The sequence below is a fragment of the Rhyacophila brunnea genome, unplaced genomic scaffold, assembly GCF_057557595.1.
Source record: "Rhyacophila brunnea isolate RB1 unplaced genomic scaffold, BYU_Rbru_1.0 scaffold_7, whole genome shotgun sequence".
In the NCBI taxonomy this organism is placed as follows: domain Eukaryota; kingdom Metazoa; phylum Arthropoda; class Insecta; order Trichoptera; family Rhyacophilidae; genus Rhyacophila; species Rhyacophila brunnea.
The window spans coordinates 39555653-39575175 of NW_028233339.1; the positions used below are offsets into that span (position 1 = coordinate 39555653).

Here is a 19523-nt window from a genome sequence, read left to right on the forward strand (position 1 = left end):
GACTTACCTAGTTTTATCATTTTGTAGAGAAGGAAATGTAGAATTGTGGCGGTGGGCCACGGTGGCCGCGCGGCATAAGCGTTGGACTATAAAGCCGTGGGTCCCAGGTTCGAATCCTGGGTCTGGCAAGTACACATATTGTTTTTCAATTTGTGTGTGTCAGGGTATGGACCTAATAGGTTGAGCAAGTGGCTGACATCCATTTCTCGTAAAAAACAAAATCTGTCAATACAAACCTCCACTCTGTGGAGGCCCATATGATCCTATCAGGATCGGACATGGTCATAAAAAAAAAAAAAAAAAGAGTTATATCCAGTAAGTAGAGTGGGTATTTTCTGCGGAAATCTTAAATTTAACCGCAATGTAATAAATAATATTGAACGACAATATTGATTTCCCCATGAAAACATAAATAATCCATTTCCACTGTGGTGTTCTCGTATTATTTTACGTGATTTATCTATAAGTACAGTATACTGACAACTTCACGAATTTGAACCTATTTCAATCGTTCTTATAAAGATCATAGTTACTTTGAATGTATTATTTTCATTTCCTATACTTCATCTTCATTTTTAAGTTTACTTTCAAAGTTGACAATTATTATTATCTTGATTGAGTTTATTTCGTGAATTATAGGGTAACCTATACGATAATATATTTTAGATGCTTAAAAATTTGACGCCCGCGATGGCCGAGCGGCTACCGCGTTGGCTTATAATTTCGTGTCTCCTAGATTCGAATCCAGGGTCTGGCAAAATTCACACGATGTTTTTCAATGTGTGTTTGGACCCAGAGTATGGGCCTAATAAGTTGAATAAGTAACTAATATTGGTTTCTCGTAAAAACAAAAAAAAAACTGTTAATACAAACCTCCACCCTGTGGATGCCCATATGATCTTCATAAGACTGGACATAGTAAAAAAATAGATTTTTAATGTCACAATAAGAAAATTATTTTTTTATTCAATAAGTTGGATAAACCTCTTCGAGAATGCATCGTAAAATTATTGAAATTGGTACTTACGCTGTTCCAAATAATGATACATTTTAATAACATAAATTATGAACTGACGTTTATTATAATCAGTCCACGCAGTTCTGAAAATGTCGTACTTACATACTAATCGGTGTGATAAAGATTAAATGAGTACAAAAATGAGGTATAAATAAACAATGAGTTTATACGTAAAATATGTGAGTTAAATGTTATGTAAGTACTTAACTGATTTGTTTGAATAAAACGCTACCTATATACATTGTATTCCTAACATTAGATTACACTCCATTAACTTAATTTTAATAAGATATTGCTATTAACTGACATATTTTTAATTAAGTTACGTACCTATCTGATTTAAGAATTTTGGTCTGACTTGTATTTCATCAAATACTAAAAATACTTATAAACAAAAACATATATCAATATATTATTTAATTTTTGTTTGAATAATTTAAGTTAAGAACTAAAAACTAAAAACTTAAACTTAAACTTAAAAAACTTAAAACAAAACTTTAAATTTAAGAACCAGCACTTATTTACATGATATTGAAAACAGTGTTGTATGATTTACAATCGTAAATTAATTAACTATGACATGAATTTACTCAAATTTGTCAATGATGCTTTTTAATCCTCAGCTTCTCAATTATTACGATATAGCATAATATTATAAGTCTGTAAATATGTTGTTTTTGTAAATATGTGATTTTTTAAAAGTATAAGTAGGTATATATTTATTTTTTGTTCAATACTTTATATACCTACCTATAATTGATTTCTTTCGATTTGGTGACTAGGTGCCTTCCTTATTCCATATGGGGTGATGCTGATTGTGGGCGGCATTCCGCTGTTCTACATGGAGCTGGCTCTTGGACAATTCCATCGGAGAGGAGCCATCACTTGCTGGGGAAGACTTGTTCCACTCCTCAAAGGTAAAAAATACATTTAATCAAATGCCTTTCAAATCATTTCAAATTCATGCATAATTAGAAAGTAGGATATTAATAATATGTAATGGTGTCCATGGTTCGCCTAGACGACTATGTATGGGCCACAAGTCCATTAATGTATTTTTTAATTCGGTCAATGTTATAATATCTGACTCGGGTTTATAATCCCGCGACCTCGCTTCATGTCCTGATCCCAACATCCAGAGAATGAAAATGCTGAAATCGATTTTATATTATAATAATACGATATTAAGTGTCTAAAAAAGGTGGACAATTGACACATCTGATTGAACTTCTTACCGTTTCCAGATTATTTATTGGAGAAAGGTATTCATTTTTTTTTTAAATATTACCATACCTATAAAGTATTTTCTCTTGAAAGAATAAAATTATTCTGTCATTATTTATAATAACAAGGATGCCTGAAGTCTGTCTTTAAAAATATGCTAAGGGTGAGTAAATTATGAATCTTTTCTCTGTATTTGAGGGGGATGGGCGAACATTATACTTACCAACTAAACGTTATACCAACCAACTCATAATAAAAATATGATCACTAAATATGAAGTTGTGTAAGTATGGATTTTATTTCATTTGTTAATAAACAATAAAAATATTGTATTTTTTAAATACCTTATTTTTGTGATTCGTCTTGAAATTTTGCATTGGGGGGGGGTTGGGATTGCAATATTTAGTAAACCGTATTAACTTTACCTAAACCTTATAATCGATTATATTATCTATATTGAAAGATATTCATTATCGAAATGGTATTAAAATTTTACCAAAATTAAAAGAATAAAACACTATTCATCGTCACTACTATAGGTACCTTGTCTTGTCGATCTGTACCTTAACTAAATTTTATACGATTCCATTCGTTATCTTGTCGACAACGAAATGAGCTAAGCAACGAAAAAAAACTTTTGCCCATTGCATACTAATTTGACTTACGTACTGCCATACATGTGTATTTGAGAGAGGCATACTTAATTGATTTTGCTTTCTGTGAACAAAAACATCCGGTTGTCAATCACAATTGAAAATCTCCTCGTAGCGGTCAGCGTCCTCTAATTCTTTTTAATAGCAATTATGATATATATTATTAATGTAATAATATGATTATGTCAATGCATCAATTCGCTTAATCGGTCTGTCTCTGTTAGTGGTTTGGGTGGTAAACGATTAATGGACGCCATTACAATCAGCAGAGTGAAGGCAGCTTTTAAATGGCGAGAAATCACTTATTGTAATTGGGAATGCAATCATTCCGCCTCGCTGCATTCTCTTGGAAAATAGTGCCATTTTTTGGAGGGAACCACTAAATGCAAATCGAGTAAATATTTTGGAAAAAAGACTTCTTCAACAGCTGTAGCAAAAAATCGCCCGAAAGAATGTAACGGCTGACCGACATTTTTTTAAATTTATATTTTGATACAGAAGGTACATGCTTATAATCACGATAATAATTGTGATGTTAATTAATTGTTTTGTGAATGATAAATTCAACTGTTAGTATGACATCTTAAACACGTTTCTATTTTACAACGTTTTTCTTAGGTCGTATTCTTATTTGTTCGGTACAAATCTTGCAATCGATTTTTAACTAACTTCCCGACTAGATAGACATTTAAAACTTTTAGAATATATCAGAACACGATGCCAATGCATTTTTTTAATACTTTTAGCCATCTTTAAGTAGAATTGAATTCATTTTTAGTTAATTCTGTTTTGTATGAAAAATTATTTCGATACCATTATTGGTTGGTAGGGGGTCCTAGCAATTAAATTATTAATAAATAATATATACGTGCGTTACCATGGAAATCAATATGAAATGACATTTCATTATTCAGTATTTCTATCAAGTACATTTTTTTTTGATCGTTTAAGATAGTCAAGTCGAGCTTAAGTCGAGTCGAGTCAACAGAAAATTTAAAAACGTTGTACATAAAAAGTTCTTTTTATCTTGTAATTATTTCCAGTAAATTGATAAAACAGGTACCTAGTAATTATTTATTGAGTTTGTTCGTTTGAACCTTAATATTCTGTGTGAATTCAGCTTTACCAAATTACAATCTTAACATTGTCATTAACACGTATCGTACCCCCCCCCCCCCTACCATTCAAGCAGACTCGACTACTGACTCTTCAGCTAGAGTAAACTGAGTTAGAATCAATCAGAAAACCAAGTAATACATAATATATTTTGTACATTGTAAAAAATGAATACCATTATAACGGATTTAATACACTGACGACAGCTCAATTTATTTACAATTTATTTACCTTGAAAATATATTTCTTTATCCTGCTATGCACATATTATTCTAACAAATAATAATATTAAAGCAATGCTCGATGTAAGATTAGTTAACCTGAGATTACATGAAAATGCATTTAAATATCGAATGCGCAGTCAGTACAGACCTACAAACTTATCTGAAGAATGGGATGGGGGAGCCACTATCGAAAACTACCCAATCAAGACTCGTAACTGGATAAAATCTGACATTTGAATGACATTTTCAAAATGGCGTCCTATGGTAGTTCATAATTCCATTTTTGGCCATTCTACAGATAAGTTTGTAGGCCTGTATCATTGGTATTGATAAATGGTTCAAAGAAACACACCAATTGAACTGAATTTATGTTATCAAATGAATTTATAAAACATTGTCTACGTCAGTGGTAGCAAACCTACGCACGTGAGATGATTTTGCTTGGCATGCGTACGAAGAGAAAAAATAATACCTGTAATAATAAATGACAAATCGCACTGTTTAAAAAAAACAGGCAAATACTCGTCAAGAATTAGCATTACGCTTAATGTAAATATATAATTGCATAGGGCAGTTCCTAGGCTTTATGTGTAACATAGAATATTATCGCACTCACCTCATCAGGCGGCGGGGGAAGCCGCGCCACGAACCTCTGATTTTGATCGATTTGCAATGCTTGAGACAACCGTAGCGAGGAATGCCTCATCTGATTTCAACAATGATGATGTCAATTTGTGCGTAAAGAATTAACCTAATTAATACATTTTCATTTATATCCACCAAAATGGCTGTACCAAATAAGAAACAAAAACTTAGTAGAGCCAGTAGTTGTAATTCTGATGGAAAGTTTGAACATCGGTGGACCGAAATGTATGGCGTAATTGAAAAAAGTGATAAACCTATATGTGTGCTATGTTCTGTGAGTGGTATCTAGATCAGATCAACATAATTTTCAGTATTTCATTTAATTAACGTTAAATACCTATGCGTTATTGGAAATGAATCATGTCCAAGTACTTAAAAACCATTTTAATAATAACACGGTTGAACAATTTTGATACGTTGACCAAGAATCAAGTCAATTCAATGAATTGGCAACAATTGCTTTATTAATATTGTCGATTTTTCCTACTAAAGTATACTGTGAAAGATCATTCAGTGTAATGGACTTCACAAAAAAACAAATATCGAAGCCAGTTGACAGATGCAAACTTAGAAGCAGCCACGCGGCTCGCATTGGAAATAAGGAGTATTTTTTTTTTTAGAATTATTAATAAAAATGTCCTTGCTTTTTCGTACAAGGTGGTTGTTAGTAATTTTGAACAATCACAAACACCCAGGCTTTGAGAAAAACACATAAATGTTTTTGTCATGACCGGGAATCGAACCCAGGAACTCTCGGGTGGAAGGCGAGCGCCTTACCAACTAAGAAATTTTCATTTGCATTATTTTTAAATAAATAGATATGTACTAAAATGTTCAAATGTCTTTTTATTAAATGGACTTGTCTATAAATAAATTGATCTATTTTTTAGTACTTAAATAAAATTTAGCTTTAATTTTTTCAATCACAACAAAAGTGAAATTTGTTGCGGCCACGGTGAGAACCACTGATCTAGATTCGTCATTATTTTTAATAGAATTTTTAAAAACCATTTTTCCCATGAAAAACTGCTCGGCACGCCAGACAGTCGAAAAATAATATTTGATATATTTTGGCACGCGTACGTAAAAATGTTCTCCATCCCTGGTCTGCATCAACCCAATCTGACGTCAATGTTACGAGTATAACTACTGTGGGTCGTGGGGTATAAACCCAAAATTCAAAACGTCCATCACTCACCAATCATGTCACGATTACCGTCCGAATGCTAAAATATACGTCCGTCCGAAAGTGCGGTCACCTTTGCAGTAACCACTCGGCAAGACGGTCGTTTTCCTCGCTTTCCACGGTCCGCCGAGCGCGACTGAATCACAAAGCTGCGGTCGGTCGCCGGCATAAAAACGTCGTTAGCCGGAGATTTCCACCTGTGGAGTGATACCCTCCGGAATGTTCGCGTCGGGGTAAGTGGCCCGCTCTCCGGGGTAGTGCGGGGGTGCGCTACCCCGCCGGAGTGGTGTCGCAGCTAAATCATTCCTCCGTCGCCCTCCCCCCCCCGCCCGCCGCTTTAAAGAAACGTAGAAATGTATTTTCCATTGTGAGGGAAGCACTTACGCCGCACTCTCCGGCCGCCGTGGCTCACTCTCTTAATGCAATATTTCCACCCCCGTAAGCCACCAGTCGCGCCCCCTACCCTGACTCTGTGTCGCAGTTGGGACTTTTGATAAGTAACTCCGTGTAGATTTAGACTTTTGCTCTGACATGAATTTTGCTCGGAAAATTAATTGGAGGCTGACTTTGAATTTAAGGCATCGGTATTTTGTATTTTATGTGCGTATTTATTTCAAAGTTTCGTTTCATTGTCTACTATGTTATTATGTACTTTGAAGAAGTTGTCAATCTCTCTAGCCTAGACATAATTTAAACAAAGATTAATGTGTGTTTATTAATTATATGTGTAGTAATAATTTTTCTTTCCAATGCTCCACGGTTGAGTAGTTGTTAGTCACATAATATGCTTCGATTTTTAGCAAAATGGTAATTTACAATTTACTTATTTCTTCAACGACTAATTATTATTAAATCGGAAAATCTAGCGGACAATATGGGTGACATCGTTTCCTTTAATAATATACTTGTATTACATTATTTACTGTATTAAAATTGCAACGATATAAGGTGGTTTAGGATTTTTTTTCTATAAAAAATATATATATTAAAATATTATTATTTCTATAAAAAATATATATAATAATTGAGAATCTCACAATTCACACATCCCCTTTATTACATTTTGTATGAAATTCACAATTAATTATTACTTATTGTCAAAAGGTTTGAATGTGATAATTTTCTTTCCCATATTATAATATATGCTTTTTGAAGTTATACTTCTTTTGGCGCGTTTGGGAAAACAGATCAGAGTGTATTTTTGTCGTGTGGCGAAGTTGCGCGCGCCGATGTAAGACACAATTTATTATTATGATTATATTCATTTCGGTCTCGAGGGTACATGCGCATGCGCATAGTGTCATTTAGTTAGTCGTTCAATACAACCAAGTAAAGAGCACGTGTTGTAAACATAAACAACATTGTGTCATAATAAATATACATGTTTATAAACAAATTTCTGGAGACTAACATTCTACACTGTTAATTTATATTCATAAAACTTTATTTATACTGAAGTGTATATTTATTTTCCATTGTAAAGATTGTGTATCAAGATTTGAGGCTATATTTATATACGTATTATTTATGAGGAAAAATGTATTAATAAATAAATTTTGTGAATGTTGAGTTGGTAAATAATTAAAAAATATAAGTATTAAATTTGATTTTTTATTAATTCATCTTAGGCACTTCTGAATCGATTATAACCGCTGTATAGCAAAGATGAGTTTTGGTCCAATACAATAATTAAATTACAATTGTCATGTGCTATATGAGACACAGATTAATCGCGTACGTTTTCATCAACATAATCTACTGTAAAATAGACTCAGGTAACGGCTTATTTTGTTTTGTTACGCCAAAGAAGTATAATTTCTAACGCGCATACATAATTTAATTCAATAATTTATTAATGCTGCTTGTGCCTGAGCCTCTGAGGGCTTAGAAATCCATATATTCAAAAATATAATGCAATATTCAATTCAATAACACATTTTAAAGCAAAGTTAATTGAGTTAATACGTTTTTCAAAATAATAATAAGTATATACTAAGTTATTATTCCTGAATAGTTGGTGTATTTAAACATAGACACATCGTTTATCTTTGTATTCTCGATAATGATGTGACAACGACAACCTAAGCATTATATCGCTGACTAGTAAACCAACATGCAGTAGGTATATCATATAATTTGTATTGCCATTTTGTGAATAACTGTCATATTTTAGTGAAGAAAAACTATTTTATGTGGGTACCATTGAAAATTTAAATTGGAAATATGTGAGATAATAGAAAATATTTTTTAAATAAATAGTACCTTGATAAATACATATAAATTGATCGATTTCATGCAATCGTCTATGCTAAATATTAATAATTATTGTATTAATAGATTCATTGGAATTAATTGAAATTAATTCACGTATTCACTTAAAATGTTGAAATTATTGTTAATTGTTTTTATTGATTAAAGTGGTCCATTTTGAAACAAAGTTTTTTCAATCTTATTACTCTACAAAAAAAAAATTGAGTCACTGATGTTGACAAAAATCCAACTATAAATAATTATATTATATGTCTTATATCGTTGTTTTGAGGATGGACACGAATTAGAGGTCAATATAAATAATACGAAAAATATAAAACTAACAAAAAAATGTTTCCAAACCACTTTATTAGTTTTACCTATAATAGTGAAATAGGTTATCTTGAGAGAAAGCGCCTAACTTATTTGCATAATGGATAAGTTAGTTCAATCGACGTAATATTTTTCGCTCAATTTGTTAAATCACGTCATTCAGTATATTAAAAATATCGTGTAGGTACCCAAATAAGGATAAAAGCATTCTGAATCATCGTTTATTTTTTTATATCTCGGTAGAAAAATCTTTTATTTTAAGCCAGAAAATATGTAAGCACTCGTACTTTATGGTGGGATCTTATGGAACGAGCCCCACGTCCGCTCGGTAATATCTCACCCTCGCACCCCCTTGGGCCAGTATTGCGGCTCTAACCAAGTGCCATTTGAGAGGCTAAGCTGGAAGCGCTGCGACTAAGGCTTATTGTCGCGAGAATCGTAGATATGACCTGGAATTGCTCAAATGATCCATCTCTGGGCGGGCGAAGGGGAGGTATGCCACCTATTACACGGGGGGTGTTGGAATAAAGTCAGTCACTAAGTGATTTAAGGGTCGCGTCTACAATATTTGAGAGCGTTTCGGACACTTAACATGATTTGAATTTCAGCATTTATATAAAGCAGTTTTTTTTACCGTGTGTAGTAGATTATTATTTTTTTCTAATGGATTTAAGTTTTGTACCATTTGAGTCATTTTTTGCATTGGAGTTTATTGTATTGATTTTGTTATCAGTGTTTATTTGCCGTTTGGTGAATGTACACAGTGCCTGAAGATGCCGAAAGGCGAAACCCGGGTCGCAAAATACGACTCAAATGGAATAGTACAAAACTTAAATCCATTAGAATTTAAATTCAAATTCCATCAAGTACCTTCGGTCGATAGTATCAATATTATTATTTTTTTATTTAATACTCAATATACACAAGGTTTTAATAAGGATGTTGGATGCTTCGTTATAGAAAAAAATATAACTTTGATACACTTAAAATACATGCCTATTAGAAAAAAATATACAATTCGCCTGAGTCATAGAAGGAACGATACGCTAAAGGTGAGATCACACACCCAAAAAGCGGATGATGTGAGTTCGAATCCCACTCGGTCCAACTTTTTTCTAAGATTATGTGAGGTTTTAGTATTTTAGTAGATTATTTCGCACAGTAGATTTTCTTAAAATATATTACTTTGACATGACGTAGGTATAATGAAATAAAATAAATTTTATAATAACTTATCTATTAATCTCATAAATTTCGGTGGATGTACGCGGCAGCTAGGGACCGAGAGGAGTAGAGACAGCTAGAGGGAGGCCTTCATTCAGCAGAGGATCGACCCCGGCTGATGAGGATGATGATGATGAATAACTTTTCTGCATCGTTTGGTTAAATAACCTTTAAAATACAGTATATATGTGTAAATATGAATATGAAAATGAGGAATAGAATATTTGGTAATTAAGTTTCGACGAAAAGTGCATTTTTTAAATAAAAAATAATGGATTTTTATCTAATGCATAGAATGTTGAATTTAAGTTGAATTTGTTATAATATATACGCAGAGTTATATTGAGTGGGGGTTTAGCCTTAATTTTAAAAGTCAAAAGATATTAATTTTTAGTCACTTTTATAATCAATAAAACATCCTATAATACGGAAATAAATGTTTTCTAGGCAAAAGCTTTTCAGAACTATTAATGAAATTTTAACGACAGACTATAAGTTGATATCCAGTGTATTATATTTTATTATAGAAAGGTAAGACCTATTTAACTTACAGGCATTGTTTCACATAAGTGAAAACGTCTAATAAAACGTATGTGCCTGTTATGTACTATGTTCATCGTAGGTCCTTTAAATGATAAGTATCGGCTCGCGAGAGTAAGAAATGCAATTGTCACGTCTGCTAAAGTTGCCTACCCAGTCCCTCCCGACTCCTGTTAAATCGTGTAAAAGTGGAAGAAACCCTCCGTAACTTGATTTATTGTAATCCCCAAATCTAGTGGATATTATTATGTCTGCTCGGGCGGGTGGAGGGGTGGAGGGGATGCGGCGCGAAATGGGGGGGGGGGAAACTCTTTCAACGGGGTCACTGAGTACTGCTCCACATAAAATCGCATTACAGCCCCTGAAGGTTGCCTGCCTGCCCATATACCTTTATGTAGTGGCGTACTAAATACGTCAACAGAAATAATATTTATCGAAACGAGGACAATAATTTTATTTAACTCATTCGTTTTCAATCGGCCATTGTTCCTACTACTTAATATATAACAAGTAGATATAAATTATAATATATGTAAGTATAGAAATAAAAAAATATGAATAGTTGAAGTGTTCATAGATAATTAGATATGAATCGTCAATACTGGGAAAACAACGGCACTTAGTAACGTATTGGTAGTTTATGGAGTTAACTAATGAGAAATGTCAATAATATAGGTAAAAATAATAAATAGTAATGGGTATTTATAATCCATAATCGCATAACTGAATGCAATAATCACTGTACCAAATGTCATGATTTAAAAAAGTTATGTTAGTAAAACAGATATACTTATATGCTACGTTTATATATACCTACATATAACTACATATATATATATATACATGATCACACATACCTACATATATAAATATACTTACATATAAATGTTTTATAATATAAATACCATGTAAACAATCATATAGGATATAGCAATGGGCTATTAGGAAAGGTAAGCTGATCTCGGCTCTGCAATTGTGCTCTATTTATCTCAAATATTTCTGGGTAAAATAATTTATAATCACCCATATGACTGTGAAGTGTGGCTGTCACAAAAACGACTCAAATGGAATAGTACAAAGATTAAATCAATTTGAACCTATATTCCATCCATTCCAATTCCATCAACTACCCTCGGTTGATAGTATTAATAATAAAATAAGTATATTTTTTAAATAAACAATAGTTTTTTTTTTAATATTCTTTATTGATTGATATGTTGTTTTGAGTGGATACTTGGTCTTGTGTTATATTCTATCAGAGGTCAGCCACAATCGGGGTAAACTACACTCTCTTTTCTACCACTGCTGAATAGTATTAATAATAATTATAGCATTACATAAACTAAAACGTAAATTTGTATACTGACACTTGATAAACCTCACCACGTGAGCGAAACACGTTTCATAAAATATTCACCACATATATGATAAACTGATTTTATAGATTGATATGTTATTAACGTCATAATTTAACGTTTAAACCTGAGTTGTTTTTTTTGTGATTTTACCGAGGCTTTGACTGCGACTCGCTGTCATATCGCCTCCTCTCTTCTAGAAGGGGATCCGTCGATCAGGTCCTCACTCCTATTCTGTTAAATAACTTTACAATTTTGCCTAGCTCTTCCGTATTACCCACCGCCAGGACACCTTTCAATTCGTCGACATTCTCATAGATATCCGCAATTCACAGCTGTACTCTGTGAAGTTCATATTTAGGGCATTGTAGTGCTATATGTACAACGTCCTCTAAAACATGACATTCATCGCAGAGTTGCGATTCGTTTCTTCCCATAAGGACATCAAATCTTTGCCCATTGTGTGCCATGTTCTTAGTCTCTTAACTAACTACTACTTAACTTAACTTAAGCTCATTCCTCGTCAAATGAGACTCTACAAACCAGGGCACCTCTCGTGGTGATGGTAGAATAGACTTACTCCATTTCCCCTTTTCTAATGATGCCCTATGGTGAAAATCTATCCACATACTTTGGCCCATTTTCTTTATAGCCTCATTCCAGTCCAGGTTTTCTGGTATCCACTGATATGGTACCCCTGAATGGCCAGCTTCCTTTGCCAGATCATCCGCCCTTTCATTGCCCTCGATACCGATGTGCGATGTGATCCATTGAAGGCATAGATCCAGTGACGTCCCTAGACAAAACGCCGCCCCTAGGCAGCGCCAAAATTCCGCCCCATTTTTTATGCAGTAATTTTTGCCATACTTTCATGACCAACTTTTTATCCAATATCTAAAAAATGTGTTGTATGTATACATTACTAACAAAATAATACCACTAAAACATATAAAATTTAATTTAGATATAAAAAGCGCCTAAATTTAATATAACTAAGTTAGACACTTACACAAATCACCAGAGTCTGAGGTACTGAAAAGATACACCTGACAACTGTTAAAACTTTTATGTCAATTAATACATTTTGTCGCCAACCACTGAGCTGATTTTTTTAGTGGAAAGATATTTTCGTTATTGCTAAGTTTAGGTGCCTATTTCTATATATTATACCAAATGATTCTTCACGATTTGCCGCCCTTCGAGTGACTGCCGCCCCCAAGCGATGCTCAATCTGCCTACCCCCACGGGACGTCACTGCATAGATCTCCTCCTGATTTGTTAATTTAATAATATCGATTTAATACCTATTTCGCCATCAACTTTTGACGCGCATTTAGCACGCCACTGCTTGAGAGAATCATAAAACGTTAGTCATACTTTTTTTTTGACAAAGTCCTTCTTTTTGTTATTATCGTTTTTTTCATCCAAAACAATGACAATTGGAAAAATCTTCTTTATTTATGCTGGTATATAAATTTTAGGTTTTAAATTTCAACTGATTATCGGAAGAGTGTTCAATAAAAATGTAATCGTAATAAATGATTGGATACACAAAATATTTCTATATATATTATATAACTCTTGTTAATATAACTATATTTATGTTTGTTAATTTTTTTTTTAATACAGTTTAAAAATAAAATTATGTGGTAGTCCCCACGTCTAAAATTTACATGGTTATTCAGTTTTTTTATGAACAGTTGTAGGTAGTCACAGAGCTAATTGTTTTATATAATAATAGTTAAGAGGATAAAATGGTTCCACTCGATCAGTAAGGTGATTCGTAGTTTCGCCGAGTCGAATCACTGTAACAGTGAGTAGTGCCTACTGAAATTGATTTTATATTTACACATTATGCGAATGTGTTGGAAAAAAACCAGAGTAAAATGTGAGGACTAACATTTATTTATTCTAGTTAGGATTAGCGGCATCATTCGTGTGAATTAAATACGAAAAAGTAAACAATAAAAAATTAGATTAATTTATTCTTGTTTTCAATCAATTAAATAAACAATGGTTGGATCTGGGCGCACTTTTCCCTATCCACACATCGATCCACCGCAACTATTTGAACATATTAAATACTCTGTGATGACTTCTTGGAAAACCGTTATTTTTCATCTTCACTTCATAGCTTTACATATCGATATTAAAATTAAATTAGTACCAACGATGTAGTTTACAAGCCGTGAAAGTTTCATCAATATTGTTATAACAGAAACTCAAAAAAACAGGCAGACCAAATTTAAAAAAAAACTATTTTTGAATTTAACTATTATTTTTTATTCAGTAATTATATCACGACAATTAAAAATGTAGCATTCGTTAAGTAAATATTTTTTCGGAAATTATTTAGTAGTGAGTATGTTTTCGAGGTGATCCAAATTATACACAATATCTAACAAATACTATTTTTTGTGCTAACCTGTCATGGAAATACTTAAATGAGGAACATAAACTATAATAATTGTATTACATATTTTAAATCATTTTTATAATCATACAATCTTAGTTAAAGTAATTGTCGTAATAATCAAAAGACAAAAACATATAATAACTACGTAGGTTTGCTAAGGGGTCTACGCCGTAGAGGCTGCTACGTTTGTATTGGTGAGGGTCATAGTTTGAAATGTATATATGTAATAGTATTGTAAATATCGTATAGTACGATATTTACTATAATGTAGAAAGAAACAGATTAGATAATAATAATTAAAACAGCGATCGCGAACCTTTTTATGCTTGTGTGCTAAATCACCAAACTGGTATAGAAAGAAAGGCTATATTGTTATAAAAAAAATATATGTTATATTTTACAAAAACATTGAAGTAGTGATGCCTTTAAAGCTGTTTTAGTATCCAAAATCAAATCGAATGAACATTATTACGTAGACTACCGGCCTACGCTTCTACGAAATCTATCAATGATTCATGTTATTAATATTTGGCCTTATGAATTATCTAGACTATCTAGAGTCTCTAGACTCAACGAGTCCTATTTTTTGTTTTGTTTGCAGGAGCCCTTGACATCTTTTATAAAATCTCGTCGAACTCTTACCAGGCTGACACATATAGGGAATCCAATCCGGAGCCAAAATTCTGATCCCGGGATTTCGGGATTACAATTTGACAATCCCGGGACTGGTCCCGGGATTGGCATTTTTTCCATTGTTAATATAAAAAAATAATTACAAATAACATTGATAAAATCGGTCAAAAATAAATCTAGTATAATTTATACAATTTAAGACATTTATTGTTAATATTGTATACGTTCAATCTTGGAAATACACAAGTTTAACGGAGTAAATAATATTGTAATTTAAATAATAATGTGAATTTAATAGGATATTGCTGTTTCTAATAGTAAAGACTTAATGAATGGATTAGCGATAATAAAGCAAATAATCATGGCGTACTTATGGCCTTTCCGCTTCATAAATCTAATTAGTCAGACAAATATGAAACTGCCGTAAAACGTATGATATCATGGTGGAATTACTTTGTTAAAAGTGCGAAGCATTGTTTTTTTTCAATCTTTCCATTTTTAATAATTTACGTGAAAAAATAAAATTAATCGGCAACCTACACATGGGTATAAATCAAACTTCATTCAAACTCAGTTTATTTCTAATGTAGTTATTTTTTATTAAAAGTATGTTTTCTGTTATATTTTCGCTTTTATTTTATTTTCCATAAAAATTGATAAAAAATCAATCCCGAAATCCCGGGATTATGTTTATCAATCCCGGGATTCATAGGTATCGAAAATAGCTCGGGATTGGAATCCCTAGACACATATTATGTTCGATACGTTTAAAATTATGAAAATTCTTGTTTATAATGGACTAATAAAATAAAATTAATATAACAAGTATTTTCACATTAAATCTGGCTTTTCTACTGGGTATAATATACACATATTTCTTGATGTTTTCGTTTCTATATGTATTTTTTTTTAACGGAAAGCGAATTACGAGTAGATTTAAATCATTCTACGGCGGCAGCGTATGCTATTGGTATGGTCTTTTGGCATTGTTTGCTGTAATTAGGGAATCCAATCCCGAGCCAAAATTCTGATCCCGGGATTTCGGGATTACAATTTGACAATCCCGGGATCCCGGGACTGGTCCCGGGATTGGCATTTTTTTCCATTGTTAATATAAAAATTTTATATTTACAAATAACATTGATAAAATCAGTCAAAAATAAATCTAGTATAATTTATTCTATTTAAGACATTTATATTGTATACGTTCAATCTTGGAAATATACAAGTTTAATGGAGTAAATAATATTGTAATATAAAAATAACAATGTGAATTTAATATGAGATTGCTGTTTCTGATAGTAAAGACATAATGGATGGATTAGCGAGATTTACAATAGTAAAGCAAATAATCATGGCGTACTTATGGCCTTTCCGCTTCATAAATCTAATTAGTCAGCCAAATATAAAACTGCCGTAAAACGTATGATATCATGGTAGAATTACTTTGTTAAAAGTGCGAAGCTTAGACAATAGATACAGAGTGCGAAACATTTTTTTTCCAATCTTTCTCATTTTTAATAATTTATGTGAAAAAATAAAATGAATCGGCTACCTACACATGGGTATAAATCAAACTTCATTCAAACTCAGTTTATTTCTAATGTACTTATTTTTTGACGATGGCCGCGTGGATTAAGCGCCGGTCTATAGTGTTGAGGGTCCCAGGCTCAAATCCTGGGTCTGGCAAGTTCACATATTGTTTTTCAATTTGTGCATGAGTCAGAGTATGGTCCTGATAGGTTGAGCAAGTGGCTGAAATCCATTTCTCGTAAAAATAAAATCTGTTAATACAAACCTCCACTCTGTGGAGGCTCATATGATCCTATTAGGATCGGAAATGGTCAAAAGAAAGAAGAAAAAGAAATTATTTTTTATTAAAAGTATTTTTTTCTGTTATATTTTTGCTTTTATTTTATTTTCCATAAAAAATTCAATCCCGAAATCCCGGGATTATGTTTATCAATCCCGGGATTCATAGGTATCGAAAATAGCTCGGGATCCCGGGATCCCGAATCCCGGGATCCCGGGATTGGAATCCCTAGCTGTAATGACTATTTATATGCTAGCAAATAATACAACTACAACTGTATGCCGTCTTTTGCGTACTGTAGCCACTATGGAACGATTTACATATACCTACACGTGATTTTTTTAAAATACTTCTTGTGAATACCCAAGCTAAATAATTTTCATACATTCTTCAATCTGACACAAAGATGTTCGACTAGTAGAGTATATGCTTCATAACTTTGCACTCCGGCTCTAGAATTAAAATGATGTAATATTTTCTAAAAATATTTTTTTACATTATATTATTATCTATTTATTTATTACATCATATATTTATTCAAGTGAATATCATTTGATCTAATTTTATGCGAGGTAATCAGGCAAATAGGCGTATCAGTCCAGAGTTATAAAACTTATACTCTACTTGTGGTGTGATTGTAACACTGTCTTATCTGCTCAGCCTGGTATGATTTTCTATTACATATTATTGTCATAACATTTTTTTCTAGAAATGATACCCTGCTTCCATACAAATAGGTACAGACAATTCACTATAGGAAATTATATTGCAGAAGAAAGTGGTTTATCATCATTATTTTGTTGCGCAGGTATCGGTTACTCTGTGGTTTTGATAGCGTTCTACGTGGACTTCTACTACAACGTGATAATAGCGTGGTCGCTGAGGTATTTCTTCTCTTCCTTCACCAGCGTCTTACCATGGACATCTTGCGACAACCCGTGGAATACTCCACTTTGTGAACCGGTGAGTTAACGTTTATTACGATCATTTGCACGGTTTAATCATCTCAAATAGTCCAGTCAAAGTATAATTATTCGTAACTAGCTAAATGTGTCGACCCTAATATTGTCGTTTGACAATGAATGTTGTAGTAAAATGAAGTGAAATGAAGTAAAATCACGTCGATGTGACCCCTGCTAAAAACAGATAGCGGGTCAACAGTTAAACATTTTTCCGCGAATATCTCATTACGATTCGTTTTACGTCGAAAATAGTTTTTCTCCATATCCACAAAAACGATTTTTTTCAAGTACAACGGGTTACAAAAGTGTAACTTTCATTACAACAAATTGCAATATCTTAGTGTCTAAACTCAAAATATTGTAAGAACAAAATGTTTATTGTTATTAAAACGCAAGAAGATTGTCAAAATTACGTTAAATACATAACATTATACGCGTTCAGTTATTTATTATAAAATTTATGTGTATCAATTGCCATTGCCATTTTGCCACTAACAAATTAGTGGCAAAATGTGACAAGACCTCATACCTGCACGGAATTATTTCAATATTTATCATGTTTAAAATATTGTAACAGCTGTTACGATTTTAACATTGTTTTTAAATTTCAGAGATGGGTGCACATGTTGCTAGTTTTTTATTTAAATTTAGGAATATATGTAAGTATATAAAACGTAACATTTTACAAATAGATTCTTAACTATTTTTTGACATTTTGGTAGTTATAACATTTTGACACTAAGACATCAAAACGCATGACTTTTCAAATCGCCTCGGAGGTATGGTACTAGGAGCATTTTTAACGTGAATTTGAAAATGATAGTTTATTGGGTCAAAATTAATTATTATTGAACACAATATGTAATTATGTTACAAAAATACCAAAAAATTTATAGATGTCCATAAGTCATGAGTATTTACGTATAATATATGAAAAATTCTACAAATTCATAGGTTTTTCGTAATTCCAGTTTGCATTAGCCGGTGGCGAAGGAAATTCAACAAATACAACTGATTTCCCGAAAGGAACAAAATTTACATCTGCCGCTGCTGAATATTTCACGTGAGTATTATCAATATTAACATAATTAATTCTGTACCTCAGAGCCAGTGTGATTTAAGTCAGATCTTGCCGAAAATGAATTAGGTAACCTGAAGTATCATACTTTTCAGAACCAATTCACCATATTAGAAACCAGAAGTTCCTAACAACTGAAAAACTGTACATTTTGGGAAACAACAATGTATGTATTTCGGAATGTAATTCACACATTCTGTGGAATTGTAAAAGAGAAAGAAATAAATTAATATACTTCATAATATTAGATACATTTTAGAAATTAATTATTGTGAAATGTAGTTTTTCGTGTCATTTCGTAAATACACTTTATTCAATATAAATTATAAAAAAATATCTATGGGGTGAAAGTCGGTGCTCCTCCGCCTAGCTAAATAAATGGGGGGTAAAATATACACAATATGCCCACGATGGCCGATGCGGTAACCGGCCTATTATAATATCTAAGGTCCCGGCTCTGGCAAAATTTACATATTGTTTTTCATTGTGTGTTTGGACCCATAGTATGGATCTAATAGATTGAGCAAGTGACTAACATTCATTTCTCGTTCAAAAAAATCTGTTAATGCAACCTTCCCTATGTGGAACCTCAGATGATATTTTTAGGATCGGACATGGTATAGGTATACAATTATTATTTATTTATTTAAATTGATTAATAATTTTATTTAATATTACAGTAAGTAATAGTTTTTTGCAATAAGTTGGTGAATCTATAGGCGCATACATGTCCACTTGGCTAATTGTCCACATGGCTAAGTGTCGGGCTATGAAGTTTTAAGGGTGCACAGCCTCTCTTTCTCTCACATAGATTCTGTGGACGACAAACTGTCTTAAAAATTACCTTCTACAT

At 32.4% G+C, this 19523-nt stretch overlaps 1 protein-coding gene across 1 annotated transcript in view; it reads left to right on the forward strand.

Moving 5' to 3' along the window:
• The window catches only part of LOC147064848 (sodium-dependent dopamine transporter-like), a 47180-nt gene that overhangs the window by 18831 nt on the left and 8826 nt on the right, over positions 1-19523 (forward strand). Inside the window, exons 2-4 of the mRNA XM_085958426.1 lie at positions 1801-1935; positions 17439-17593; positions 18564-18655. Of these exons, the coding sequence (XP_085814552.1) occupies positions 1801-1935; positions 17439-17593; positions 18564-18655 (382 nt within the window). The remainder of the gene's footprint in view (positions 1-1800; positions 1936-17438; positions 17594-18563; positions 18656-19523) is intronic.